The sequence below is a fragment of the Camponotus floridanus genome, unplaced genomic scaffold, assembly GCF_003227725.1.
Source record: "Camponotus floridanus strain SB8 unplaced genomic scaffold, Cflo_v7.5 scaffold74, whole genome shotgun sequence".
Lineage (NCBI taxonomy): Eukaryota > Metazoa > Arthropoda > Insecta > Hymenoptera > Formicidae > Camponotus > Camponotus floridanus.
In genome coordinates this window covers 701,825-726,768 of record NW_020229843.1, presented here as the reverse complement: position 1 = coordinate 726,768, position 24,944 = coordinate 701,825, and the positions used below count along the sequence as shown (strand labels likewise).

The following is a 24,944-nucleotide window of genomic DNA, read 5'->3' as shown; positions in this document are numbered from 1 at the left end:
AGAGGGAGGGGAGCGGAGGGAAGGGAAGGAGGGTGCGCGCGCGGAACGGAGTTTATTCTTCGTGCTTTTTTTTATCGTTCGTTGACTCCACGCTCTCCAGCGCGCTGCTCCACGATAAGATTGCACTGGTAATGGGGAAAGAGAAAGAAAGAGGGAGGGAGGGAGGGAGAGAGAGAGAGAGAAAGAGAAAACCTTGTTCCACGAAGAAGCGAAATCCGCCCGCGCACGCCATGCGTGCCCGTTGCTTATATTACGTTTCAGCGTATGTATATCGGTGCGTTATCGCGGAAATATCTCGTTGCCGTAGATTGTCCGAGATTCGCGGGAAATCGAACGGCGTGGATGAATCCCGTCGGTTATCGCGCGAATTTTTACGCGGCACGTAAACGTTAAAACGCGGAGAGAGACACGTGTTGCGCGATTATCGCTCGCAGACAAATATACACCAGGCTATTCCGGACGAGTTTATTTTTAATGACGTCTGTGCGCTAACGACGCCGCGGCGGTTGTAACCGCTGCTGATTGCATACATTACGCGGAAATTAAAAGCAAGAAAACGAAAAAGAGATGAGCGTCGCGAAACACGGTGTACCGTGATAATAGACGGGAGGGCGAAAGTTGTCCGGTGGGCCACGCGAATATTTGTTGCGGACAATTATGTCAATTAGCGGCACGTATTCGCGCGACGAACCGGCGAATTCGTTATTAAGCGGGGAATGCAAGTCCGCGCGAAACCCGCCGCGAGCGAGTAAAACCGACGACGAAACACACACGCTTCGCCGAGGTGATTGACCTCCAAGTTCCCATAATGCATACGCGATTATAGGGCAGCAGAGATATCGCGCTGTTTTCGGCCTTGCCGTACTGACCGTGCGGTTATTCATCTCGATTATTATACATCTCGAGCATATCAATTCGACAATATCGATAAAACGTAAGACGAAGGAAAATGCGCGCAAATAGATTAATCTTCGATCGAGGGTCTAATTTTAAATTCCAACAACAATCTCCGTAGATTCTGTATCACGAGTGACGAGTCGTATAAATGACTTTGTAAACGTGTCTTATAAAATTATCTGTAGATATTGACATTTTATTCGGTTAAAAATGGGCAACGATATATTTCGAACTCGTCGACTCGAGAGAATCGAGATCGACTATATCGAGACAAAGAAAAATTATTCAGAGAAGAATGGGGACGGAAGGTAAAGATGGGCAGTTTATTAAAAAAAAAAAAAAAAAAAACGCGGAATGGTAGCGAGAGTTGCCATTTACGTGGCTCTCTCGCGGTCGAGAAATCTTAGCGTCTGTCTCGTGAGAGAGACCGCGCGAGTATCCGAGAACCACTCCTCTCCTCTCTTTACCGCCGCGCGCGCGGCAAAAGATCGTTGCCCTTCTAAATATAAGTTTGCAAAATCGAACAGCAAAACTGCGGAGTTTTGCCGCGGTCTGCGCCGTTCCGTGTGTATATTGCCGCTAGATCAGCCCCCTTCTTCTTCTTCTTCATCTTCATCTTTCTCTTCTTCTTCTTCTTCGGCTTCTTCCTCTTCTTCTCCTTCGTCTTCTTTTTTCTCGTCGAGTCTTCCTCTCTGCCTCCCTCGAGCCTTCCCGCCTCCTGTTTCCAGCACCGTGAGCCATGTCGCTTAGTCCTCCGCCACCACCGCATCCTCCTGGACGTCCTCCTCGTTCCCCTCGGTTCTTACGTCCACCTCCACCATCTACTTCGATCTCCCTCTTGTCTGCCTTCTTTCCTTACGTCGCGATTCCCTCACAGGCCTATGGATTTGAAACCCCACCGTTGCTCGGAGGCCCGCAAATCCACTCCTTTAACCGCGTCGACTTTCGGACGAAATTCGCGCGCTTGCACGAAAGCGTAGTCATAGGTCAGGATCTGCTTGCGAGAGCGCGGGAAGAAAGGAGAAAAAGAGCGAGAAAAGGGGACGGAGACAGACGCGCGTGAGAAGAAGCGAGAGGAAGATATTTCCCGAGTTCCCTCTCGTAGCGATAGCGGCACAGATATATATACATATACATACATATATATATATATATATATATATATATATATATATATATATATATATCTGTGCATTTTGCGTGCACTTGGAGCTCGTTATCGAAATACAGCGTGTCTAAAACAGCCATAGTTTTATTTCTGTACATACATGTGCGAACTTTTTATTATGCAGATTTTTTCGATGGATTTTTGGAAATAATTTTTCTACGAAATAAAAAAAATGTATAATTTTTGAAACAATCTCAATATAAATTTCTCATTACACGGATCAAAATTGATATAAAAATTATAATCTGCAGAAATAAAATATTTTCGAGTATTTAAATTTAAAAATTCAGCAAATTTTTTTATCTGGATACTTTCCATAAAGAGAATAAAATACGACGTTGTATTAACATTGCCCGACATCTTGAGAGAACCAGACCGCCATTCGCTCGAACGGGCCGAAATTCAGACATTGGCCTGGCCGTAGTCGTAGGTCAGGATCTGGCTGGGAATGCGAGGGAGAGGAGGAGAGGCGAAAGAGAGAAAAAGATGGGCGCGTGCAGAGAAAGGAGAGGAAAGCGAACGAGCGAGCGCTGTTTGCGGATAGAGGCGCGCAGGGAAAAAAAGGCGTACACGCACCACAAAAGCGGAGATAAAAAAGCGCGAGTAGGCCGGAGGAAAAAATAGCCGATTCGGAATCTGTGTCAGCGAGGCCGTTCCACGACGAAGACACCGACAATGACGGCGATGCACCAATGTCACTCGCACATCGCAACGCGAGGAGGAAAATAATCCGCGAGATACAAGAGGAGAAATAATCGACATTTCTTCTTTTATTCTCTCGAGATTAAAAATGGAGGTCAGAGACGATTAGAAAGTGAGGAATCAATCTTGTCTCGCGCCGCAAAATTAATTCGATCCATTAAAAATTGCGATTCCTGCGGAAGAGAGAATCCCTTTGTCAAGAGTCCCTGAAAAGCGTCGTAAAGATATCGATAACGATGCGCGAAGCGAATCGTATTGAGATGCATCCGCGCGATGCTGCGACAGAAATTACGTTTGTCAAGTTTATTTTAATTGCTAATTAAGAAAGGCATGCCGGTACAATATAAACGGTTAAGACATACTTATCCCTCCGAATGCGAATTTTATTGTCGCGCTCTTTATACGCTCGAGGTAACTATAACGCCGCGCGCCAAACGGGAAAGCAGTGACCGTTCGGAGTCTGCATATTGCAGCAGCCAGCGCTCCCGGCATCATCATCATCGTCATCTCGTGCATGCGTGGGTGAATAGCCTGGCTGTTCCCGAGCGCGAGAGTGGCGGAAGAAAATGAGAAGGATGAGAAGTGGACGGCGATGGATAGAGCGAGAGAAAGAGAGAGAAGGAAAGAGGTCGACGGAGAGACAGCGACACATGTAAAGCGAATGCGAAACGAGGACGGAAGAGGCTGCGGAGAAACTGTGAGAGACAGAGAGAAAAGGAGAAAGATGAGCATTGTCAGATAGATACTTTGACTCTCTCGTTCTTTTTTCTCTCTTTCTCCCTCTAGATTCCCTCCTCTCTCGGCCTCTTTCTTTCTTGTCTCGATCGCGTCCTTGTCCCACCGATGGACGAAGGAGGAAAGTCTGCTCGACGAGACCGTACTACGGGTCCGGCCGTGTTTCTTCCACGGGCCTTTATCCCCACTTGAATTTATCTTGTCACGTTACTACGCACCTACGTCCCCACTAGAACACGGTCCCAAATTTAGAGGCAGACCATTGGTCGATCGTATACTACTTCGAGATTAGAAACTCCCCCTGGACCACTACTATTTTTGGCGGTCCAAATACACGTTAAACATCCACGCCATCCGGCTCCGAAAACTAATAAAACGCTCTTCGCCAACGTGAGTGAATTCATTCTCGAATCACACACGACGCCCGCGCGAGTTCCAAGTTCTAAGCGATGCATCGAATCAATTTGCATCGATAATGGATTATGACTGTCGTATAACAGACTTTGTCTAATTGCGGAATCATTAATATCTTGTCAATAATAAATGCAAAATTCTGACTGAAAATTTGAGGTTCGATTCTCGAGTCCATTCAACCTACCATCATCGTTATGGTATTAGATCTATGCAACCCTAGCCGTTCCTGAAACCCCATGCAGATAGAGCGTGCGTTGCCGGCAATAGCAACGGGCGCTACCCCACTCTCATTCTCTCCTGGATCCGCTCTGGTGGCTTCTCGAGGCGAGTACTCTACCTTCGGACCTTCGCGCCAGTGTCCCCCACTGTATCGTATGCAGCCAATCCGCGGCGAGGACGCCGGCGTGAAGCCTACGCGGTGACGGCCAAGCCGATTCTCGCCGGCGCCCCAGCATTTTATACGGAAAAGACTCTTTAACGAAGCACAAGGTGCGCACGCACGACCAACTTCACGCGACACCACGCGCGTACCGTGTCACACACACTCACACACATACGGGGAGGCGAGAGTGCGACGGAGACGACGGAAACGACGACGACGACGACGACGACGACGACGACGACGACGACGACGACGACGACGACAACGCGACGACGACGACGACGACTATCGACATCACGAAGACCACGACAATCCTAACCACGAGGACCAGCGACATTTCCCACTTCATCATCATCATCCCCTTTCCTCGCCCACGCACTGTCAGCACGGAAAAAGAAGATACGAGGTCTAATCTGGATGAAAAACAGGAAGCAACGAGTGGTACATCATTGGGTGATTCAAGAAACGCTCGCGGTGAGATCGATCGACAGATGGAGACAATGGATTCTTGAGAGAAAAGATCGCGAAAGAAGACAGGCACCGCTCGTTATCTCGAGAAGAAATCGCGCGAGAAAGTCGTACCGCGTCTATCTTCGAGGGACCAACATGATCCTTCGAGGGGACCACGAGAGAACCTCGAAGGTGCCGAGCTGTCGATCTGTCTCGTCTCAGCGCGAAGAGTCGTAACGCTTGTGAAAGATCATCGGCAACGTGCACGCCGTTGACAGCTGACAGTGCGCTAGGTGGATCCTCTCGTCGTCTCGTCTCGCACGTTCTTCGTTCCTTCCTTCCTTTTCCGCCTCCTTCGATTCCGTCAGTTCTCCAAACGCTCCTATCTCGTCTCCCTCTCCCTCCCTTTGACTTTATACTTTTCTTCTTCTTCTTCTTCTTCTTCGTCACCCTCCACCAGAATCCGCCGCCCCCACCAGAACGACCAACCGCGCCGCGAAGTGCCGAACGATGAACTCGGGCAACAGTGTGCCATATTTTGTGATCTTTTTACTTAGCTCCTACCACCGCGATTTAACTGTGATCCACCTACTGTAGAGACTCGCGCGCACACATACGAGAGGTAAGAGTCAACGCAAAAAGCCACGAGAGTACACACGAAGCCGGTAGGGAGACAAGTCAAGTTACTCACTCGCCTTCCTTGACAAAAAGCAATGGAAAAGGTAAACAGATAAACTAGTACTTGACTGGTCTCTCCATTGACTACGTGCAAGCTTGACATCATCGCAGAAAGAAAGAAGGGGGGAGGAGGGAAGGGGCAACTGGACGACGAGCCGGTGTCGTGTTTCATTTCCGGATTTGCCCCATTGTGCAGCCAGCGTGGCAAACATTGGTCGACAGTTCCGATATATGGAACCGCCATTGACGTCTTCGCCGTCCACGTGCTCCTTCGTCACTCGCATTCACGAGACCGGCCGCGAAACTTGCAATTAGCCTTAAGACCGACCCCCGCACCGTCCTTCTTCAGGATCGCGTAGCGCGGCCGCACATTCCGGAACGAGGACGACGCGCTCCTTGGAGCGCGAACGATACTGCCCGCTGGATGACGCGACGCGACGAGATATCCCGAGAGAAAGATTCACGCGTTCACCTCGCGAAAGTCTTGCACCACGCGTTTTGTTCAACGTGCACTCTTTCCCGTATCCCTCCGAGACGAAAACTACTCGATTCATCCGGCACTCCAATCTATGCTCTTCCCCTGATCTAACGCGATCTGACGAATAACTCCATTTCGGAAACCTCGACGTCGAATTTCGAACATTGATTCAGTATATTTCAACTCTGGTATATATTCTGATACATTTATAGCGCAAATGAGAATGTCCGATTATTAATCAGCTACACGTACGATCTTTGCAAAAAAAAAAATTCGAAATCGGACAATCACATTTAGCTAAATCTGGGCTATCACGAATACAAAATGTAGACCTCGCGACTCGACCGTGTCTCTTTTTCGGGGTATACTGATCGTACGGGGAGATTCGAGGCGCGTCTCGACCTACTCCAACGTCGAGACGGACTGATCGACCTCCCGTGACGCTTCGTCACTTGCCAGTCGACTCGAAGAAACTTGTCCCGGACGGTTTCGTGTGCTCGCCTGCGTAAGTTCCGCGTAGTATGTATCGGCATTTTTCGCGCTTAACCCGGCGCGGCAGGCGGCACTATAAGACGACGGGATCGCTCGCGTGTAGAGAGAAATGAGAGCCGAGAGCGAGAGGCGTGGAGAGAAGAAAAAGAGAACGGGAAAGAAAACCGCAGAGAGAGTTAAAGTTAGAAACTACTCGTGTATATACTAAGAAATAAGTGCTACGAGAGAGAACGCTCTCGCAATAAAATAGAAAGAAAATAATACATTTTTCGAGCTGGACAAAGTAAGGCTCTAAAATAAATCTCCCAAACTTTAATTAAACCAATAAAATGCGCAGGCGTACTTGAAGAGAAGGAGAGAGGGAGAGAGAGCAAGGAATATAAGGACAGATGAACGAAAAAACGTGCTACGCATGCAAATCGCGCGTGTGCTCGAAGAAAAATTATTTCGCTGGCAAAAAGCCAACCCTTTTCCCGCGCGTTTCTCGTGGGAATTTCGCCGGGGGCTGACGAGGGGAGATATTTGAGTTACCTATATACGGCCTATGTAAAAAAAGTGGCGATGCTCAATGGGATAAAGTTGGTTTTATTAGGACGATGTAACGAGCTCCGACGCTCCACGGGCGCAGGAAAAATCGGCGGCCCGCGATAACCAGTCATCTCGCTACACATCGCGCGGCTGATCAACGGCGAGCAACAATCGGTGCTTGTACTCGATGCTGCTTAATGTTTCGTTCGGCTTGGCTCGTAGCAAGCGGTTATTTATCTCGACAAGCAATCTATTAAGCATACCAACGTTATATTGTAACGCGCTTTCCCCCTGGGTTCCCCTTTTTCGGTGCGAGCGTTTTCCGAGTTCATCGAACTCGGACATCCCGCGATTCGAGAAGCGCGGGTGGCACCGAAGAAAAGATAGAAAAGATGAGAGAAGGAGAATCGGCGCGGGACGGAAGAGGACGGGATTTAATGAGAAGAAAAGATGCGGGGATACATACGCGAAGGAAAAAGGGGGAGGACGCGGAACGAGCGGCTGGCGGGGAAAGAAGCAAAGAGAGAGAGAAAGAACTCGCGTTGGCGAGGACGTGGCAACGGCGCAAATGCAGAATGTGCACGCTGACATAAAACATACATATATGCAAGATGCAGCAGCGGCCAGCATCCTGCGTTCTCTCTCCTCGCCAGGCGCTTTGCCTGCCTCGACCATGCCTGGCGGACGGCTGCTCGACCGTGAGCCTCGACTCGCCGCGACGTCGTTCTCGGGGCCTTCGGATTCCACGATTTGACTCGGTCTTACTTTTGACTATCCTCTTACGCGTCCTGGGAACGTTGATCTCGCGCAAGCGAGAGACCTTCGCAAGAACGCGTCGTTACGTGACCTTCGCCGCGTCGTGGCGTCACGCGAATATTTTGCGCGTCGACGTGCCGCTTCAAAATCGTGTCAATGCTTAATCGCTATTCTCGCATCTCCGTGCGACGAAAAGCTATCGATATTAAATAACGCCCACCGCGATAGAAAATTTCCATTAAACAGAGCGCTCTAAAAATACGACGCTTCCTTTGCATCGAGGAAAAGATAATCGCATTCGCTTATAATAATTTTCGAGGCGATGAATGTTTTTAGCACAACATATACATTATATTTTAACAACGTGTACATTTATATACATTAATCGCTTTAAAATTGATATCGCGCGATCTACGTTTTACCATGCTCCAATTTTTTTTAATCCGTTATCCGAAGGTTAGACGTTGTGGCTCGATGAAAGAATAATAAGCGCGTTAATTCCGTTGGTGCGTCGATTACCTCGAGCACCGTCCGCGCATCGAAAACGAGGAGCGAAGAAAGAGATCGAGCGCATCGCGGCTGGTGAACCTGACCTCCGACAACGCGCAGCGGCGTCGGCGGCGTTGGGTATTCCCCTCCGAAGCCTCGCCGAGAGTCTCTCCGTCTCGCTCTCCACCGTCTCTCTCGCTCCCCTCGAGTCACGCTTCGGCGTCATTAAAATAAATTAGAGATTATCAAAGACAGTTTGCCGGCTTTCTTTCATCAACGACCAGCAGCAAAGTATCGCGAGAGGCTGCTCGGAAAAAAAAGGAAAATGCCGCGAAACGCGATGGAATATTAATGCTTAATTTCTAAAAGAAAAAAAAAAGAAAATTGCCCGCTAAATTTATATGTATAAAATTGACAGAAGAAATATGTCATCGCGATATTCTTATTGTTCGAGAGATTCTCGAATGACGCGGATAAGATAGCGGATAAAGAATCACGGGCATTGATCGTGCGACTTCTCACCGGCGCGTCTCAGGGTCGTCTCCGGAGTGTCGAGGATTCAGCAATCGGTCGCGTACTCGGTCAAGGTTGCGCGGATATCGAGACGTTAATGCCACCTCGCCCGATCGACCGAGTGTAAACATAAACGCGGCCGGCATGCCGACACACACATACACACACAGAGAGCGGCGTCGTTTCGCGCGAGTGCGCGATATTTTCGATATTTGCATTTCCGCGCGCGCGGCCGAGCTCTTAATTTATTACCGCGGCCGATCATCGTGCTTGACGTTAATTGCACTCGAGATAATTTCCTCGCGCTCATCGTTTTACGATCGCGGCCGATCGATTCGCCGGCCGACCTCCCGAGGCTTCCTACGAGGGCCGCGATTTTTTCCCTCTCTCTCTTTCTTATAATATCGTCGGTACACAATATTGTACGACTTATCGAACGGCTCGGGACTTATCGAGCTCCAGCTGTCGTCGGGTCATTCTCTGAAAAGCCGCGTTTCACGAGCTCGAAGCGTGCGGCCTCGTAGCCGCGCTTCCCGGCGCGCAGGAAGCGAAAACAAAGAGTCGGAAGAAAGGAGAGCGCGAGGAGGAATGATTTTCCACGGACTGTACCGACGGTACTGACCACCGACAAGACTGCTCATATTGTCTTACCTTGCGTTCGTTCGCCGAGACGCTCGTCTCGTCCCGACTCACGCCGACTGTTAGCATACGTTTGATATGATAAAAAAAAAAGAAGCGACGTGACGCGAGAGCGCGCAAGGTTACTGCCACAAGCGGCCGATATGTTTGTACGACAGGCGGCGGCGGCGGCGGCGGCGGTCTCTTGATTCTTCTCCCACCAGGGCGTCCCGCCCCTCCCCGAGCGAGCGTGAAAGCAGGATTTTCGTCGCTGGCCATCTCGCGATGGCGGAGCTCCGAGATGTGCCGCTGCGAAAACAAGAGTCGGAACGGAGAGAAAAAAAAGAGTACGATTACATTACGGAATTTTGACCGAAACGCGGAATAGCGGCGTGGCCGTCGTCGCGGCTTCGATTAAAATCGCGAATAAAAAGACGGAGCGTCTCGTCGCGTCGCTCTCGTGGCGATTTGTAACGTCGACGTCAACGTCGGCCGAGCGCCGGCTTAATTAATATCGAAGTTCATTTATCGCGGCTCGTTTAATATGCCGTCCAGCCCGGCGTTTCGCGAGCACGGATGCAGCGCAGCGCGCGGATGCAAAGAGCAAAAGCAGCAGCAGCGGGGAGTTGGAGCGAGGGGAAAATCTCGGAGAGAGAGAGAGAGAGAGGAACGGGGAAGGGAGAGGAGAACGAAGAACCGGTGCGTAATCTGACACGGTCTTGCACGGATGCAGCCGGTTCTTAAATCCGGTGTTATTTGCCCTTTTTGTTGCCGTGCCGAAAGAGAGTGCGGCGAGTCGACGACGAATAGTCGCGCGTACTTTGCGCGCCGTTATGCACGCAATCGTATCGATCCCCCGCTTCTTATCAGCGTGACCTCTTCCTCTCTTCCACCGGAAGGAGAAATGCGATTCTGAGACACGTATATATATTCCCCATCATTGTCGCGATTCTCGAAAATTGTCATATTTTTGCGACATCCGGGACACGCTAAATTTGTCCCTCGCAGCCGCTTAACATATATATATATATATATATATATCCGGGTTATTAATACAACGAGCGGGAAATAAGTTTCTAAAGATTTTCCGATGGAAAAAAACTTTTCTCGAGGCGGAATATATCGCGAGACGGCGTTATCGGCGAGGCGGCGATGACGTACGCGCGATCATGACGCAACATCGATTGGTGCGAACACCGAGAGGTAATCTCCTCGCGCGACGAGAATGCATCCTACGTGTGCGTACAATCGCAGCTCTCGTCCTTCGTTCTAGTAATCCCGCAGAATGCGGAAATATCGAACGGCCAATTGGGGAAATCCCGCGTGCGAAAATTCTCGGCGTTCCTCGCGCGTGCAACGCTGTCGGCCACGCGTTCCGTTAGCGCGCGCCAAAGGGAGATGAGGAAACATAGATCGTAAAAAAAAAAGAGTAAAAAGCAATCGCGAAAAAAAGGGTTCGATCCCAATGGCGCGTGTTCTCACGCGATCCTCCGCCGCGGGCGAATCGATACGGCGATTAAAACACGAATATATCTCCGCGCGGAGAGAAACGTTAAATTACTCCGCGTCGGGGGCAAAGCCGGGCGGCGAGGCGTGACGTCGCTGTCCTAAAAATGAGGATCCATAAATAATGGAAGAATTTGCGCGTGGATTCCCTAATCAGCATACCACCCATCGAGATACCTCGGTATATTCGTATGCAAACGTTTGCGAGGAGGGTGAGCCAACGAGCGAAACAGAGGAACGGGGGGAGATGGAGAAGAAAGGTGTGCGGAGGGAACGATGGTGCGCGGCGATTCCGCGATCGCGAGCATCGGCGTCGGCTTCATACGCGCGCGTGTGCTGTGTGTGTGTGCGTGTGTGTATCTGTATACATATTTATACGCGTACGAAGCGGCGTAAAGCACGCGCGCGGGCGCATGTGCGGGCCGGCGGGCGCACATGTGCGTACGTACGTGCATGCGTAAGTGCATGCGTGCGTGCGTGCATCGATGACTCAGAACGTCGACGAGTCCGGACGACCGCGAAGCGAAGAACCGAGAGAAACCGAAATCGAATCGGACTCTCGACGATTCTTTCGCGAGCTCTCCTTCGCGATGACGTCTTCCTTCCGAGGAAGCTCGGGCTATCACAATGAGAAAAATGGGGAGATTTTTCGCTGTCTGTCTTCAGATTAGCGAAGCGACAATTTAGGCATCTCGTTGCGTAGATCTATGTGCGTGGAATATGTAAATCCTGCTGCCTTATAAGCAATTTACGCGGATAAAACTCAACCGCGGCTTTCCATTATTCGTCTCATCCGCGTAATCAGATTACGCATAAAGCTTGGTTGTCTCGCGCCTAGACTATTCGTAGACGTCGCGCCGGCGTACGAATTTTTTTCTCCCTGCCCCCCCTCCCGTTATCGTCGCTCCGCGATCTCTTTTCCTGATCATTAGCGAGCGAGGATCAGGAAAGCGTTGATTGGTGGAAAGCGCTCTTATAACCATGCGCTTGCGAAACGATCGCTCGCTAATCCTAGAATGACGAGCGTGCTCGATTACGTCACGTGAATTAATTTTCGATTATGTGTTGACGGGCGTAATACCGTTAATCGTAGTATTATTCATGCGTTATTTCGTTCCTGTAACATAATGCTATCTTGGTTATATTTGCTATAATATTCTCTCGCGGAAATGATCTTTCTTAAGTGAAATCAGTGCATTATCACTGAAAAACAGCGAATATTTACTGATATGAATTATAAATATAGTGCTACAAATCAATGATAAAAAACGCGTATTACTTTCATTACATTATACATGAGATATAATTTTATGTTGACATTGTATCAAAAAGATATCTAAATTTTTTCAAGAATCTTGTTCATTCTTATGGGTTCTCAGGAATGTTGTTCATTTTTATTTTAAGAAAAAAAGATATATCTATATAATTTTTAATTTAAAAAAAAAAAAATATATATATATATATATATATATATATATATATAATTTTGAATTTGTATACTAGTTGTATACATTTCATTTCAAATGTGCGTGTATAAGAGTTTCTCCCAAAAATTAACAAAATAAATAGAAAAAGTCTCAAAAGCTATATCTTACAAATATATACTTATTACTATTAATTTTTATAAAATTTTGCTGTCATATTCAACGAGACATAAGACGGAGGAATTTTTTCATCCAAGATCACTGATCTTGAGTCTACTTTTATCAGTGACATTTTCACTCTTTGATTCAGTTTAAGAGAGATTGATATCTTCCAATCTAGCTGTGTCGAAGTATCGCGCCCGAGTTACATCATCGCCGACGACGTTCTGAGTGTATCGCGGACGCAAGTGCGAAATTCAACCGGAAAAATGGCGAGATTTATTTTTTCTTTTTTCGAACCAAAGAGAGGCTGGCGAACTATGATAAACAATGAGACTTGGCAACGCGGCCGACGACGACTGCAACAGCCAAGGCCTGCCGGACTTTTATTTCTCTCTCTCTCTCTCTCTCTCTTCTTTCTTTCTCTCGCTCGGCCTTTCTACTTTGCCCCATGCGTCCCGTTCGCGATTTCTCGCTCATTGCCTCTCTCCTCGCTATGTAGGAGGGAGCGCGAAGACGAAGGTATGATGTGGCGGAGGTGGAGGCGGCGGCGGCGACGTCGGTGGAGGAAGAAGAGGCTCGCACAGAGACTTCTTATTTGCTTCTTTCGTTATTCCCCTCATTTCCCTTCCCCGACCGCCGCAAACGGCCGTCGCTGCCTTCTTTCGCCGTTTTCTTCTTCTTTTACTTCTTCTCTCGCGCGCATCCCCTCGCCCGACTGCAACTCCGGCGGTCTTTCAGCCCCTCGAACAGCGGTTTATTTTTATTGCGATGTTCTGCCTCCCCCTCCCCCTCCTTCTCCCTTCTTATCCGCGACTCCCACCTTTCCCCGCAACCTCAACCACCGCTGCTCGGGCTCGGCTTCTTTTTATCCGTGTTGGCCCCGCGTTCTTTTCTCTTCTTTTCTTCCCTCCTTTCTTTCTGCGCCGCGCCTCGCGTTGCCCGTGGTCAGTAATTTCGCGAAGGGGTGGCGACGAGAATGCGCGCCTCGGCCTTCGCACGGTGGCGTCTTCTTTTTGCACCACCTCGCCTTCCTCCCTCCCTCCGCCCCTCCCTTCCCCGCTCTGCCGTTCCGCTTTTTCCTCGCTTCTTTCGCCGTTCTTATTTCTCGCGTACGCGCGCTGCGGTCTCGCGATAAGGAAAAGTATTGACTCTATGAACAACGCGCGGCCCAAGAGCGATCTCTCTCTCTCTCTCTCTCTCTTTCTCTCATTGCCGCGCGATATACATCGGGGATATTTGCGGAGTTAATGGCCCGCCCTTTATCCGCGCGACGATCGCGCGATCGACCGACCGATATACCGCGATGCGCTCATATCGATCGTATATACGTACTGCACTTGGCCCCGGCATCCGTATATATAAATCATTCTTAAAATTAGAACGTGCGAATATTTCTATACGCACTACACGTACACGCGACTTATCCGCGTGTGACAGGTCAATTGTATTCTCTCGCACACGAGGATTCCTCCCGATGCGAAGACTGCTATTAATAATCCCAGTTGTCTGATACAGCCGACAATCTATAATTCGCGAATTCATTAACGGAAATCATGGCCCGGTGACGTAGAATAATTCTCGAACGAGCCTGCTTGAATCGACCCTCGAATCAGTCGCTACTTAACCGGCATTTTACTTCTAACGGCAGATTAATGGGCTTAATTGATGTGTCTTGATCTACTTCTGTGCTCCTCTCTTCCCGCGCGCGTATTCGCATATCGAAAACGAGACGATCGAAATGCGACACAAGTACTGATTCGAACGGACTTCGAACGCGATATCTCGATTGTCCTGCATTACTCCCGGTATCTCCCGATACACTTTCTCCGCGGCTACTTTAGTATATCGTTACGCGTCGCACTTATGATCCTTGCACTTCTCTCTCTCTTTCGGTTTTTCACAACGATTCTCCTTCACGTTCAATGACTTTTAAGAGATTCACCTACACTTGATTGATCATTGATATTTTGATTGTAAAATCAAACAATTTTGTCTCTACGCGGATGAAAGAAATGGATACATATTTATAGAGTATATCATATCTATAAGATATTTATACAGATTTATAACATATGCATTTCAATCAAAGGAGCAAAATGTTGAATGGTAAAATCGAGCAGAAATAAATAATATAAGAAAAATTAAAATTTTAAATCAAATTCTAAAATATAATATTGTAATGTAAATGTAATGTAGAATATTTTGTCGAAGAGTTTGAAGACGCATCAATAATGCAAAGGATTATATAATTAAAATAACGCTTTGTATAAATAATATATTTCTCTCTCTCTCTATCTGGTTTTCTTTTATTTGAAATATTTACACGTCTCGCGCGGCGGTCTTTCGAATTTTTCATCCGTCTCGCTAAGTCGACCTTCATCCAGCAGAACGGAAATCTCGCCGATGCGAATAATCCGATTGAAAGTTTCGGTCCAGGAACAACTCTCGAGACTTTTGCAATCCCTCTCGCGTCCATTTCACGAAGAAGAAGGAAAAAAGAGAGAAATTAGGAGAAAGAGGCACCGATCGTGTCACATGCTCCCTTCTTCCGGTCCCATTGAGGATTCTCACGGACACACGCGCGGCAAAGCGTTTATAGCGAGTTTCTTATCGCGACGTCACTGATAAAGCAGCCATGATGGATAGGCGAAGAATCTTTACCGCAGACTCCGCCCTGATTTTTTCTCTCTCTTTCTCTAGGCGCGCTTTTAGCACGCACTTTTCTACGCCGTTAACCTTCGCAACTCCACGCCCAAAATAAATCGCCAAAGGCAGGGAGAAACATGGCGATCGCGCGTTAAAAAAGAAACGCGTCTCGAAAACCGCAGCTTCGAATTCAAATCGATCGAGATTAAACGTGTGACACTGTTGCCGAATATTATTAAATATTAAATATAAATAACCAACAGGATTTACGGATAAACTCGATTGAACTTATTAAATTTTTGACACGCGAGTCAAGATTTGAATTTAAACAACAAATTTAAAATAATACAACGCAGTGGTGAGCGTTACATTTATAACTGTAATAAATAACTTTTTAAACTGGAATATAATTTGTTTATAATACATCGAATGAAAATTGTGCGCCTATTATCGGAATTGCGATTAACGTATTACAAAGTCAATAATATGCACGATTCATGCGCATCCTCTTTGTCAAATCGATCGACAGCGCGCTCCTCTATCCTCGTATATTTTTACCCCGATATCGACCAATTCGTTATCTCCGCACGTTTCATTAGATCGTGCATATATGTATCATGCACGAGCGAAGGAATGATTGGTAAGGTGCCAGGAATTGAATGGCTCACTTCACCGTGGAGCTTATCCGATGGCTCGAGAGGCCGGTGGCAGGGAGTCCTTAAATTAAGCCAAAATTATTCGACGCAATTAATTAAAGCTTAATATCGGATTTTCTACTCGAAAATTAGCCGTAATCGGATAATCGATATCTCGTATTAATACACACGTTATAATATATACATATATATGTTATACATATATTATAATATTCCATTACATATGTATATATTTGATGGAATATTATAACATATATGTGCGTACGTCTATCAATCAAAGTCCTTTCGTCCCCGAAATTCTCGAGAGGTCGATGATTCCGCGGCGAGAAGCAAAAGACTCCCTTCCGCGTCGTCTTTACACACACACACATATGTCACACGTACGTGTCTCACCCTCCGAATCCGATTTTTCACAATACGAATCCCAGACGAGAGACGCGTAAGCAGTGGGGGGGAGGGGGAGGATAAACGCCTCAACGGAGGTGAAATCGTCATCGGTGACGATGACGCGCGCGTCGGCGAGTGGAAAAATCCGACGAGTCGAAGATGACACCTCGATCGGAGCGCATACATTTCCTGAACCGGCCGGATCGCCTTCGTCTCGCTCCATCGTTTGCGCGCTGAAGTCGAGTCCCGCGCTCGTACGCGTTTTTTTCTCTCGCTCTCTTCCCTCTCTTTCTCTCTCGCTCTCTGGTCGCGCGCGCGATCGAGCAGAGGGTGGAGGAAGAGAAGTAAGAGCGGCGTTGGAGTAGAAGCGGGCACGAGGACAAGACGGCCAAGGGGGCGAGGAGAAGGACGCGTATGACGAGCAGCCGCGACGGCAAACTAGGCAGGGGGACGAGGGGGGGGCTAGTGAAGGGGGGTTGCGTGAAAGAGGCGAGAGATAGCTCGCGTGCGGCGATCGGCGCGATTGGTCGTTTCCGCCGTGTCGCTCGTGCCGATTGGCGAGTCTGCCTTCCCCGGAATCGTGTTATTTCAATCGATATCTCTACTCTTGGAGTAGCCGCGACGGGATTTTTCGTTCGGCTCGCGACTGGCCTTATCAGCGCGCCTTTCCACCGCGCGCGGCCGGACTTTTTTTTTTATTCCTTCTATCCCCCTGCTTTAGCTCGCGCACGCAGACGGCGGATGGAGGCCGAGAAATCGCCATGTCCCCCCCTTGAAATCCGTTTAGTTTGTGTGAGACGCCGCACGTTGGTGCACGGCGCTGCACCCGCGCTTCTTCACATCCGGTCTACCCCCCTTGCGCGCGGATTTATCGCGGTTCCCCTCCTCCCCCTGGTACATATAAAAAAACTCTTCCCGATCTCGGAAAAAGTGATAGTTTCTTGACGGCCGCCGCGGACCGTCTCGTGGAATTTTCTCGTCGCGCGGCGGGGCCCGTACCCTGGGCCCATCTACCAGCCACCGCCGTCGCGCGCGCGCGCGCGCGCACCCGCGATATCCGATCGCAAACGAAGGCAGTGAACGAAAGTAGCACGATGTTGCGTTACCGTCTGCGCGTTCCGATTCGAGACGCAACAAGATTGTCGAAACGGAGAGAAACTCGCGATCAACGCGCCGATCGTTGGATCCCGTGGAACGGCGAAAAAGTCAATTAATTCCCTCGAGAATGTGCGCGAATTCGATGAATCGTCGGTGACAAAGGTCGATCGCAAAAGGAAGACGAGTCAGTTGTACAGGATAGGAAAAAGTGTGAGAGAAAAATTAACGACGGAGAATCTTTCTTCTAATCGCTCGTCAAAATCGCCGTTCGCTTTCGGAGCCAAGGACTTTGTTCGCGAGTGCAAGGCCGTGACACGCGCTTACGCAACGATTCTTAACGGTATCGTTGCGCAAAGGAAGATGATCGGTCGAGCGTCGGGTCAATCTGGATGATCGGTCCATACGTTTGAGAAGCATGCCGGGCTTACAGCTGCATCGAAAGGAGTCGTGACGAGAGTTCGTTGTTGGCGCAACATTCATGGAGCGTGCGAGGATTAATTGGCCGATCGGGAAAGCAATTGCTGCGAACGACAAACGATATCTTTCACACGCGTCGCAATAAACAAAGAGAGGAACCATGGGGCCCCGTAAACGCATGAAGGCAATAACTATCGTTTCTCCACGCGGCAATTTCTCCATTTTCGATTACGTAAGTCCGAGGTCTCGCCCGCTGAAACGCGCACAATGAGGAACCGCCGTTCGGGAAAAAGATCGGCGGGTGAGATTGATCGGAACAATAGCGATCGAGGAGTCAGACCGCACTACGTTCGCGGCGCACGAATATTTCACGAGCATAACGATCAACAGTCTGTGTTCAGCTAGTCAGGCACCAAACGTTATAGATCCTACGGTCGCCGGCTCGACCGAGATCCATTCTAGTCGTATACTCTTCCTCCGACGAGGCGACGTTTCTCCTCGATTCACCCTCTCTGTGAACTTTTTACAATAATAGTCATTTACGTGAACGCGTGTTCCGCTGTATTTCCTTAATCGCGCAAACTTTTCGGGATCACGTGCAACGAGCAACGTGATAATACTGTTCCTCGAACAAAGAGACATCCTTACGCTCGCTGAAAACGAGTTGAATTTAAATCCCGCATCGAAGGGTGGTCGATGAGCGCGCGAGCGCTCGCGATCATGCCAGCAGTGCCAGGGGGCTTCGTGTCATCGCGCGTGGACCGGGGCGGATGGGACTCTTGTTCTTCGGGTTGCGTGCTCGAGATTCTTCCCTGAAGATGTATGGCACCAATGAAAGCCACGGGCCGAACCACGGGCCTTGGACACCGCCCCCCGCGCCCCAACCGCTCCCGCCGCAAGCCCAGCATCAAAACCATCCCCGACCTCACCCCCACAACCATCCGCCCAGCCACCCGCCGTACGTACCGCCGGCGTATCAGCATCCTCATCACCATTTGCCGCCCCAGGTAATTATTGATGGATATATTCCACACATACGGTTAGTACGAGGCCGAGGAGCGAAAATTCGCGCCAAAAGCGAGACCACGTGACATCGAGAAAAAGCTTACGAGGGTGCGTTTGCCGCTTGCATTAAATATTCAACGCTGATGTGACGCGAATGTAATAAACGTTACAAAATTTAAAAAAAATATATTTAAACGATATATAAAAGTCGAAAAGTGTTTTTATCAAGTGTATGCGTTTTATAATAAACGATAATGATAATACTATTATTAATAATATTAATATTGATAATATCATTGGGAAAAAAATTAAACGAGGAATAGCAGATTGGCCAGCTTGAGAAAAATTGACATCTCATTCACGAGTTGTCGATCGAAGGGGAAAACTATAGACGAGAAGCAATTGCAAACATAAACGGTGTATAACTATCTTTAGACGTCCGTTCGCTCGTCGTTCAATCCAACGATTAATCACGAGGTGGAGACCGCATTACCCGATGACCGCTTATTAAATTACCTACCTACGTGATTCGAATTATGGTTATACCCGCGAGAGTGTCTTTACCCGCTGTTAAACGGAGGGTGTTCGCTTAGCGAGTGTCGTGCGATCGAAACCCGTTCGCAGCCTAGCAACTGCGTACATTCTCCTCGCTCGCGTTCGGGTCCTTCGTCTTTAAGATTCACGTGTCACTAAAATCACCTTGCGGAGCGAGGGGAACGGTCTTTGGAAATATCGACGTGACAGGAGCGCGGCCGAAAACGGCCGTTAAATAATTAACACTTTCGAGAAGCCGCGCTAAAAATGGCCGTTGTATATTTGATCGCTCTCCGTGAAAATTGGCGCGGCTGAGTCGTGTCGGAAAACTTTCCGTAGATTGAGATTATTTTTTAGCAGTCACGAAGTCGAGACATCCGTCGCGCTGTTCCGTTTACGACGAGCTCGACGAAGGGGAAATGGGATATCCATGGCAAATCCATCGTGTCGAGCATAAACCGAATCGAGTCGAGTATAACATTACACATTCGTAACAAGACAAGACGAGACCGTAAAATCCCCCGACTGATCATTGATAGACTTTCGCCCGGCGATCTTTGTAATCTTGACATTGGATTTGGCCGGCTGTCCGCCGACGCACATTAATACGATCGATGGTCCGCTATCGCGCGATCTCGCGGCCCCTGCCCGATTCTTCCGTTTTTTCTTTTTCTTTCTTTTACTGGCCAACCCCATGCATGCCACGCAGGATAACGACTACCTTTCGGCGTCCTTAATTTCGACGTGCCGCGTTGTGTTATTCGATCCTATCCACCGACAATTTTGCCTACCGTAGAAGAAGATAACGAAAAGAGAGAGATACTACTTTTAAAGCGGTGACAAAAATCTCGTTCTTCAAAGATTCAATCAATTTTTCATACACACCCGTAATGTTAATTAAAAATGCGTTTTTTTTCTCTTTCATCTATTCTTTTTTTTTTTACAAAATAATAAAGTTGGTATGAAACTGTAGCGAAAGTGTTTACATGCAAAGACTTTCTAGAATTATCATATAAAACTATTTCAATTAGTAATAAAATCTGTTCCGTAGCTCGATCGCTCGTCTATGCGTGTAATTAAACGATTCATATAGATAAGGAGTTGCTCCCGTCGAGATATCGCATAACGAGTCAAGGTTAGTGCGCTTTTACATTCGACTCTAACATTAGGCAGATGCGAAAAATAGAATGATAGCGAGACAGAACAGACCGAAGCATCGGTTCCGAAGAAATCAAATCGTCCTTCTCACGCAGCTGATCGGCAAACGATCGTCCGCGCCGACCGGAAACGTGCAACATACCGCGCGGAGAATCAACGTATAACGATTCAAGCGGATTAAAGCCGACAATTACAGGGGGTGGCTCTCCCCCTTTTCCTTTATATCGCAGTACATACTATCCGCGGCGGTAGTTTAGTCAGATAGGTGGGTAGGTAGGTCCGCGAATGAGTCAGGTCATGCTAGGTTAGATTGGACGTTGTCTCCGTACACGTATGCGTTCGCCGCACACACGCACACGCATGTACATACGTACGCGTACATGGGTAACGATATAACATATGTGAGCCGCTGCATGGCCAGCGTGCGTGGGTGGACAGAGGGCGCCGTGTATGCGTGTGCGCGCGCGTGGAGAGAAGGCATATGGTCAGCAGGTGAGACCTTTGCTTTGTATTCCAAGTGTATAAAGTAGCCCACTTGGAGTGGCCCGACGTTACTCGCGGACGTAACTCACTGTAAGAGAGAAGGTACAGAGAAAGAGAGAGAAGAGAAGAAAAAGAAGGGTTGCGCGGTCGGCTCCTCCTGAAATGCTAACGATCCCTTGGAGCATCAGCATCAAAAAGAAACCTGCCGCGATGCGGGGAACGAGAGCCATACGTCGCGATTCGAATAGCAGGGAAATGAGGTCGTGTACATTTTTCAAGCGGGAATCTCGCGAGGAGTCGCACGCTTGTGTTAAAGATATTACTAGTGTTGAAATAAGATAGAGACGAGTAAGAAATTAAAATTAGAGTTTTCTTTATTACGTATTAACGGATCTCTACTGAAAATACTCGTAACACTTCTTATCTCTGCTGGTTCTAGATTTTACTGTATTAAGAAAGAAACGCAAAGTTTGATGAGCGCTTTTATAGAGTTAATAAAAAAATAAGAGAAAAGCAGAAGAAAGGGGAGGAGGGATAGATGTAAAAATTAAAATATCGCCAAGAATCGCGGGCGAGGGGTGAAAATAGACGAGATGAGTAGCATCGGAAGGAGAAATGCTTCTAAGGAAATACAGTGGGCGTCATTTGATATATTTTTCCATTATTAAGGACATTAAGCCAACAACCCGCGGGCCAACTCTTCCCGTTTTCTTCTTTCTTTTTCCATTTTTCCTCGCGGGCCCCGGCGGGACCGCGACTTCTCTCTTTTTTTCCCGCGGCTGGCGACGGCGATAAATCAGAAAAAAAGATTCAAACCGCCAGTATGGTCGGGCGTCGGGACGCAATTTTCTGCTAGGAGATAAAAATTTGATTAATGACCGCGTAGTCTTGAAATTTAAGAAATGCGCGGTATTCTCACCAAACTCTGTCGAAAAACTTTTACGGAGAATAATAGCCGACATTGTTCGTGTGTCGATGCCGCCAAAGTCCCACGATTTGTCTTTAATCTTTGAGAATTGTTAAAAAATAATAGCATTATATTTTGCATTTAATTACAATTTAATTGTAAAAATGCGCGTTTTAGAGTTAAAGAGTTTTCATCAAGATAAACTAAACTCTCTTAAAACTGCATATTTTATTCGTACATCATTATAAATGCGAGTTGTATGCATAAATCCGATAATCATCAACATAAAAAGTATGGGTAATTCGACAAGCAAAACCTCTTTTTTTTTTCTACAATTTAAAGAAATCTCGATGGGCCACTCGAGACAGTCGTTAAAAATTCGCGACGCGACTTGGCCTCGGCGTCAAATCGTTTTTCACGAACCCTTCTGTCATTCCCGACTCCCGGGATCCTAATCATCGTCGAAAGTCTGTTCGCGAGGGGCAAAGGATACGAAAAGAGAAAACCTGTGTTGGCAAACAATTACATAGACATCTTTGAGATATCAAATAAACAGATTGATATAATACATAGTGTAAAAATACGTTCGATTATATCGTACACACGTTGTCTTTTTAACTGCATTTTGAAACAATATGTACATATGCATTATTTGTGTCTGCCATATATATTCGATGCTGCAGGCATCAATAATTCTTCACATTATTCATTATTCATAATGCAACTAAAACGCATTACGCAACCGAGGCTCGCCAGGTATCGACGTATTTGCCAGGATCGTACATCGATTAAACGAAGCATAACCTTTTCCCCTCGAGTGCCGCAAAACAGGAGCAATTTCATTCAAATCGGCGACGAACAACAGCCGGTCGACCGTGTCCGGGCGGAGGTAGAAAAAGGCGAGGAAAAAGACGCGGAATAAAATCGTGCCGGGCAGTCTCTCCTTCTCCCACGGGGATTAAAGAGAGTCCAGGGATGCCCAGCTCCGAGTGCGTCGAGATCGTCGTCGCCCGTCAAGTATCCCGCAGTCACGTCGAACGACGAACCGGTGGAGAAACTCACGGAAACTTGAGAACCCCCGGTGACAATTTCAATTCTCTCTCTGTCTCTCGCCCGAGACCATGTCCTCCTCGCTCGCGCGTCTCCTCCTCGCAACCCGGTGCTCCTCGTCGCGAAAGGGGTGACCTAAGATTCTTAAAACTTCTCACGAGATTTTTCGATTTTAATTACAGTTTTAACATATTTTAATAAAATCCTTCGCCGTCTTCGCGAGTCCTATTCCCTCCCGCCCGACTCTTTAATTCCCCGCCAAGTTTCAGCTCAATCCTTCTCCCTCGCCCGATCCGACTCTTGCCGCGGACTGTACAGCCTTAACGTTAACCCTTTCGTTCGTTCACCTACACCCACACCGTACCTATCTACCTACCGTAGTGGCGTAACACCTGTTCCCCGAGAGAACGAGGAGAACCCGAAATTGAACGTTCCTTCGCCGGCTACGCGGCCCGGTTCGCCGTTCTATCAGTTTCGGTTCTTCCTCGCAGCGCTCAGGAAGAGGCAGAGTAGCGATTGAGTCGCTCTCTCGTATGTCTCGTCGCGGAATTCTTCACACCCGCAAACGCGATTTTTCAATAGACCGAAATTTGCGTCGAAATCAATGGAAACAAAGTCGATAAACTGTAAGCATTTGAACGACACATTGTATCGTAATACACACATTGTGACATACACTTGAAAAACTTCGGAACGTATAATAATACGTGACGAGATGTAAACACTCGCGTACTATAGGCTTGCTAATGTACTGTGAATCGATACTTAAATTTTTCAAAACATTGTGTTTCCGCAAAACACATGTGTATATACACACTCTCGGCCTTGCTATAACACGACCTTGCTAATGTCTAGTTGTCAAGTTCAACTATCAGTATCACTCGAGAGTTCGCTGATACGACATCGCGATATTATTTCGCATGCTCTCCCGATCTGTAACGATGTTATGATTTTATAATATATGAAAATTTATAAAAATTAGCACGCGTGATACGAGGATCGATCGAACTGCGCGCGTTTTAAAATATCCATGCCGAAACTGTGAGAAAGAATACGATACCTTGGAACGACAACGCCTTATTCATTATTAAAAATACTCGCAAAATATATTTATCTTACAATTGTAAGAAAAGGTATATATTCATATATACAATAATTGTCTAAACGACACTTTACACATCAATAAAAAATGAGTTCCACGGTAGAGTATTCCGCCGTATCTCGCTTTGTTTACTATCAAACGGACATTACTCAGAGCGCTGCTATTGCGCGCTCGAGCCTTCGTACGGAAGCATCGATATGACGCAGAAGGATCGAGACGACGGTCTCTTCTCCGGTTTCGGCAGTGCGAGAGGACGAATGGCGATCGACTGGCAAATTATCGCGGCGGTCAGGGTCGATTTGCCATTCCCCCGTTGCTCGGCGAAAAGTACAGCGTACCAACTAACCCCGGCAGTTCTTCTCGCAGATCTTCATGCACAAGAACGCGATGCAGATGCACGCGAGGGAGCTTGGCGCGGGTGCGCTGACGGCGAGGCCCGGCGGCGGCATCGCCGGAGGTCTGGCCGGTCTTGGCGTCGGTGTCGGCGTCGGCGTCGGACCCGGCGGCATGATCGCCGGCAACGAGGTTAAGCCGCACCAGTGCCAGCAGTGCCTCAAGTCGTTCTCCAGCAATCATCAGCTCGTGCAGCACATCAGGGTCCACACCGGCGAGAAGCCGTACAAGTGCAGCTACTGCGACCGCAGGTTCAAGCAGCTCAGCCACGTGCAGCAACACACACGACTGCATACGGGTGAGTGGATTGTGATTTTGGGCTTATATTTTCGCGTCTCTTTTTTTTTTCTCCTTCCCCTGGATTACGATTTCGTTCGCTTCGATTAAAATCGGCCGCCATGCGTAATCGGTCGGCACGACTATAAATTAATGCAGAATAATACGCGTTAAACCCTTTGGTACCCCGCCACACACCCACACATACCGGCGCCCAGGGCTCGTCGTCGTTATAGAATCGCGCCGAGTTATTGGTCAATAAATTAGTGCACGAATATATATTGCTGTTATAGTAAATTCTATGAATACTATATCGCCCGGGCTATAGCCAATAATCAATAAATTAATATGCAGTTATTGTCTGTACGGGCAATCATGCGTCCCGATTGTGACTAACTTGAATGCGCACCAGTGCGAAATTGCTTTGTGCATGCAACATG

At 47.9% G+C, this 24,944-nt stretch overlaps 1 protein-coding gene across 17 annotated transcripts in view; it reads left to right on the top strand.

Moving 5' to 3' along the window:
• LOC105257454 (zinc finger protein 853) overlaps nucleotides 1-24,944 on the top strand; it is a 78,749-nt gene that overhangs the window by 7,832 nt on the left and 45,973 nt on the right. For 14 of the 17 annotated variants that reach the window (XM_025413987.1, XM_025413989.1, XM_025413983.1 and 11 more), the window contains exon 3: nucleotides 24,190-24,526. In XM_025413987.1, coding sequence (XP_025269772.1) covers nucleotides 24,190-24,526 — 337 coding nt within the window. The remainder of the gene's footprint in view (nucleotides 1-24,189; nucleotides 24,527-24,944) is intronic. The other 3 variants (XM_025413988.1, XM_025413985.1, XM_025413979.1) reach the window with 1 other exon arrangement.